This window comes from Octodon degus, unplaced genomic scaffold (assembly GCF_000260255.1).
Source record: "Octodon degus isolate 3935 unplaced genomic scaffold, OctDeg1.0 scaffold00140, whole genome shotgun sequence".
Lineage (NCBI taxonomy): Eukaryota > Metazoa > Chordata > Mammalia > Rodentia > Octodontidae > Octodon > Octodon degus.
In genome coordinates, this window is record NW_004524716.1 from 3,113,603 (window position 1) to 3,119,987 (window position 6,385).

Below are 6,385 nucleotides of genomic sequence, written 5' to 3' on the forward strand. Positions count from 1 at the left end.
GGGATTGAACTCAGGCCCTTGCCAGGCAAGTGCTTATTCCACTGAGCCATCTCCCCGGCCCCCTCTATATGTCTTTATAAACTGCCTCAGCATTTAACCTAGCTTTCTGGTAAATGCTATTGCTTTGTAGAAACCCACATAAAACCCATCCTCACCACTTTCTATTTTACTCCTTTAGGTCACCATTATCTCCATGAATATAATCATGACAATCATTCACATGACACATACATACAAGGATGTTATGTGACTGATGTCCCCCTAAAGCCTAGGGGGAGGGGGCTTTTTAGAAGTGGCTGAATCTAGAGTTTGTGACTGGTTCATGGTCTAGTGCTAGGATTGGGGATGTGAGTACTACACCTGCCCTAGGACAGGTAGCCTGCATACAACATAAAGGAGGAAAAGTGTCTTGGTCCTTCCCCACTCTGTTATCTTCCACTGCCCTAAACTGTCGCCACTCTGTCACTATTCTGTCACTCCATTCTGTCTTGGAGTCAGACTTGACCTAAAATCTCCACAAACTGTGAGCTAAATAAATCTTTCCTTTCTTAATTTTAGGCATTGGGTATTTTGTCTCAGCAATGAAGTAAAAGACAAAAGGCCATATATGGACAATATTTCAAAAACTCAGTGGTAATTCTAAGGTCTCACTTTACAGCTCAGAGGTGGGGCCAGCACAGCATATGGTACTGGGGATTGAACCTAGTCCTTGGACTTGACAGGCCAGTGCTTAGACCACTGAATTATTTTGTTGGCCCTTGGTGGTGATTCTAAATTAAAAGAGTATAAAGCATAGGCTTAGAAAGTATGTGCAAGAACTATTTAAAAATACTAAAGTAGGAACCATGCAATGTACTTTTTTCCTAAATGTTTTACTTTCTTGTATATAAATTTCCAAGCATCTCTATACTTAAATTTATCCATCTAGAAACCTAAAGAACTAAATGGAGTATGTTATACCTTTTTTGCCCAGTTCTAGTGATCTATCACTTCAAAATCATTTTTGCAGTAAGTCTCAGTTTTGGTAGCATTTTTCAGAGAGCTGCATTTCTGTATCATTTTCCCACTTTTATCATGGTTTAATACTTAATTTTGATTGCTTTCTGCTCCCTAGATTCATCAGGGGTGACCCTTTGAACCTCCAAAATGTTAAATTTTCTTTGGCAAATTTTCCTTCTACTAGGCTTAACAAGCGCAATTTATACTGCACTACCATCTTGTGGCTGTATCCGGAATTGACAATTTCCTGACATTAAAAGAAGTCTTCACCCACTGAAGAATGGCTATCCCTTTCTATAATAAATCAAGAACACACAGGGGCCAGGGAGAGGGCTCAGTGGAATAAGCGCTTCCCTGGCAAGCGCAAGGGCATGAGTTCAATTCCTGATTCCGAAAAAAAAAAGCACATATCCTTGCAAGTTATATTTGCTTCAGTGGTTCACTACTACCGACCTTCTGCACTAAGATCTTGTCTCAATAAATAAAACAATGAACATAGTATAGCTCTTTATGCTGCCGTCCCCCATACCATTTACAGGAAAACTACGTATCTACTCTGCTCCTTTATGTATGGATTTACAAAATCAGGGGATCAAATGGGTAGATCTGTCCTGATCAAGCTCCACTTATGACATAATAAGTAAATCAATCTAATCTGGGGTTTTAATTTAAAACTAAGAAATTCTCTAGACTTCTGTTATAAACCATACTCTTCAATATGAATTTATTAACAATAAAAATAATTCTGTTGTCTTGGTTGATTTAGAACTTAAGCATAGATGACAAAAGCTGACTGATTGATTTTTGAGACAGGGTCTGACTTATGTAGCCCAGGCCGGACTCTAACTCAAAGCAGTCCTACCTCAGCCATGAGTGCTGAAATTACAGGCATGTGTGTCACCATAGCCAGCTCAGAATTCCATTTATTTGTTAGTTCCCTCAAAACTCAAATTAGATATTATCTAAATATAAGCTTTGGTAGGCTTCTGTTCAGTAGTGAGTAAAGAACCACATCCTTGCAAGACAGCCAAGCACTATACTACCGAGCTATCCTCCTCTAAGCTTTAGAAATTTTTTATATTTACAGATTTGACTGATTTTATTGATACATTTTAGATATCCATAATGATCACATTCATCAGAGGAAATATGTACTTATAATGATATATCTTGATTTTTCCCCCAAACCCCCTTTCAACACCTCTTTTCTTTATTTACAAAAGCTTTGTTTTCATTTATTTGTTCTATTCCTTTCTCCTTCCTTCCTTTTCCCCTCTCCCATCCTCTTGTGCCCCTTCCCACTTGAGTATTTTCTTCCTATTTCCCAGTGTCTATTATAGGTCCTTATTTATCTTTGCAGTTTCTCACAACAAAGAACTAATGTAACATTTAAACATGTATGTTCAATTTATTTAAGAATATTAACGTTGTTTTCCCCTCCTTCCACCCCGACCCCATCCCTAGTTCTCTTCTTTTGAAAATTCCCATCAAATGTTAGAAATTTTCTAAGATGAAATACAGAAGTACTTAGTGTAATAAATGAGAATTACAAAGACTCTAAATCTCCAAATGACAAATGTTTTAAAATTTTTAGCTGATTGTTAATAACAAGAAATAATTCAGGAAATTAAACTGTAAGATATTTTAGCTGCTACTTTCCTACTTAAAGTTCTACGTGTATGTCAGAAAGTGAATTATATAAATCAGAAAACAATTATATAAAACTCTTACCTTATCGTTTTCTTTCAGAGTAACTATGTTTACTTTGACCTCTCTTTTGACTTTTTCCTATTAAAAATAAATATCAGATACAAGATAATCACTATCATAAGTATTACTACAAAAACTTCCCCTAATAGTTATTAATAGAGTAACTTCTTAATCTTATAAAATAACAAGAAGAAAAACATTAAGTTAGCTTTTTTATCCTGATATATCTCCTGGTATATAACCATAGCAAATAAGTCTTCCAAAACTTAATCTGAACTTTATTTTAAAAATGAAGTGAGTAAACAAGATCATAGAAGAAAAGACTTGGACAAGTAACTAAACAATAAAGAGTTGCAAAAAAAAAATCCAAAATATTATGGGCCTTCAGAGGCTAAATCAGCTCTTTCCCTGTGTGCTGAGAAAAGATACATTTCAAGTGGAACCATGAAATAAACAAAACTTCAACATAACAAAGATGAGGGATTAAAAAAATGTTAAGAAAAATAATCACAAGTAATAGAAAAAATATAATAGTAAATAACATAACTCTGCTAAAGAACTGGGCATTATATAGAGGTACTCAAGAAAAGAGATATATGGACAGAATGGGAAGTTTGATAAACTATAAAATTTACTCAGCAAGAAAAAGGGAATTAAAATGTATGCCTATAAATGTGATAGACAATGGTAGAATAGAATTGTTACAACGCAAAGAACCATGAAGTTCTCAGACAAGGGACATTTTTCCCATATGTAGAACTTTAGATAATCAAACATGCCCTGCCTGTCTATAATGCCTATATTAATGTTTGCCCTTGCTGAATGCCTTATGTACAAAATGGTATCCTTCAACACTATTATTCTTAACCAAGAACTCACTTCACTATGAAAAGAACTAGTAGTAAGCTGATTCAATAGCATGTATGTTTGTTCATACAGGGTCTTTCTATGTATTTCAGACTAGCCTTGAACTATGTAATCAAAGCTGGCCTCAAATTCCTGGCCATTCTCCTGCCTAAGCCTCCTAAGTTTTAGAATCATAGTCATGTGACACCATTCCTGTATTTACTAAGCTTATTTTGTATTCTACCACCCACCAATAGTTGATCTTCTGCTAAAATGACAACTGGGGATTACTCTGAGTGGCTAAACTATGGCTTTGTCCAACTAAGTATATTTGCTCAACTAGCAATATCACATTGACTCTAAGAATATCTTGGTTTCCAGAGGACAAAAGGAAGAAGATACAGACTCCAGGAAGACGCCAGAGTAGAGAGCAGTGACGTATTATCCTCCCCAAGACTGAGAGACCAGACTGTGGAGCATATCAACTTAGGATACAGGGAGGTAGATCTCCAAGACCCAGGAAAGTTCTGTAGAGACAGAATTAAGAGCCCACAGAAAAAGCAAGATGAGGAACATCAATGCAGAAGAAGGTGGCAAACTGCATATTCTCCACAACAACAAACTCACAGTATGAGAGAGGTGACTCAAGCCTATAGAGGTGTCATGATAGTTGGGGACCCTGGAGGCCTCCACACAGAAAGGCACCAGAGAAGCAGCACAGTGGATGTGGTGGGCAGCTATAGAATGACTCCACACCAAATATGCCAACAAGAGGGTAATTGACAAGAAGGCATTTTTGGGGTGGAGCTTACTGAACCTACTACTCAGAGTGGCCTCAAGTTAGCTTCACCTTGGAGCTCCCAGTGTCTGGGTAAGGCCCAATACTTGGGGAGGCCCAGGGTTAGGGAGCTGAGACTAAGCCATCAATAAACAACCACAGTGCTGTGGGATGAACAAGTCAGGTTACAGGCCTAAAACCAGAGACTGTGATCAGCCTGAACTTCCTCAAAGTTGAATTGGCACCTCAATGTATTCCTACTTCAGGCTTGTGATTATACAGCACTCCCACTTGTGGGAATCATAAAATATAAATTTGGGTTCTGTCTGCCACACTGGCCCACCAGTGACAGCAGAGGAACACCCCGAAGTATCATGAAAATGTAGACTCCAAAAGATAATGACAAGCTTGAAATCAGAGAAATGTCTTAATTGTATATTCTTATTTATTCATGAATGTGGACAGTTTTTAGGATTTGTTTTGTTATTTGTTTCTTGTTTCTCTCCTCTTTCTCCAGTCTTAAAAAGCTTAAGTAACCTTTTGTTCTTCAACCTTGCTTCTACTCTCTTTCTCTTGTATTTCTCCATTTTTTTTTCTTCCATCTCCTTTTAAATTTTCATCCCAGAGGGTAAAAAGTCACTCAGTTGGGATATTTCCTTATAACATTTTCTAGTTTTAGATTTTGTCATGTAACTATAAATCTTGTTTAAAAGTGGAATAATAGTTAACAGAGCTTATTATTTTCTGGGCTGTGCTAAACCTTATAATGCCAGTACAATATTCCAGAACTTATGGGACACACTAAATATTGTTCTACAAGGGAAGTTTATACTGCTGAATGCCCAACATCAGAAAAACAGAGAAAGCTAAAATAAACAAATGTTGAACCTCATCTACAAGAAAAATAGTTAAACCCAAAGCATATGTAAAGGAAGAAATTGTAAAAATCAGAGCAAAAATTAATGCAATGGAGAAAAAAAAGAATCAATGAATTGAAGACTTGGTTCTTAGAAAAGTCAAACAAATCATTAGCCAACCTTATGAAAAAAGAAAAAACTCAAATCCATGCAATTAGGAAAGATGGCCATCTGTGACAAACCATCATCTAAACTGTCATAAAATTAAAACTTTCACTCTAAAGTCAAGAAAAAGACAAGGATATCCTCCATTATCACCACTTCTAATCAATATAATTTCAAATTATCAGGGACTTGCTAAAAAAACCTAAGAGGTCACTCTGAGTACATGAAGTTGAAAAGCAGAGGGGGCTGAGTGTGACAGTGTACACCTGGAATCCTTGCAAGGCTCTTCTATATGACTAATAAAAAATGGTGCACTTTTACAAAAAAATATAAAATTATACAGTATGATCCCTTGATCAATGAGTTTAAACGAAATTTCACTTTGGCAGCAAATAATTCCAAATCTTAGTGGGAGTACATCAAAAACTATTTCTCATTTATATTACATGTGAATTACAAGTTGGTTTTAGTATCATCTTAAGGATTCTAGGTGTAAGAGCAATTTCTATGTGGAATATGTTAGCTTTGAGAGCAAAGACAAAGACAAGCTTAGAAGACCTTGTGGCAAGTCTTGAAACTTCTTCTCAATAATGCCACTTTTATTCTTATTTTATTGAATAAACAAATCATTTGACCAAAACTGAAGTAAGTGAAGCAGGAATACATGTATAAAGCTACTGTTGAAAGGGACCTCACATTAAAACAACCTGAAAGAAAACCACCTCCAATCCAGATTGGTGTATCCTTCAAAGTTATCTTTCAAAACTGATGGAAAATAAGATACTCTGTGATAAGAACACCTTAAGAAATTCATAACTACCAAACCAGCACTCTAAACTGTTCTGAAAAACACTCTAGAATAAAGACAATGAAGATAATTCCATGAATCCCAATAGAATAAATCTACCAACCAAGGCAAATGAATAAACAGAAGGGAAATAAAGGGAATCAACAACAGAAAATAATATAGCAATGAAAATAAATCCATACTGAGACCCAGTCCTAGCCCAGGTCCGGTGAGTGTGTGGAG

At 36.1% G+C, this 6,385-nt stretch overlaps 1 protein-coding gene across 1 annotated transcript in view; it reads right to left on the bottom strand.

The window, feature by feature from the left end:
* The window catches only part of Sycp1 (synaptonemal complex protein 1), a 154,773-nt gene that overhangs the window by 18,594 nt on the left and 129,794 nt on the right, over positions 1–6,385 (bottom strand). Inside the window, 1 exon segment of the mRNA XM_004648982.2 lies at positions 2,731–2,787. Within this exon segment, the coding sequence (XP_004649039.1) occupies positions 2,731–2,787 (57 nt within the window).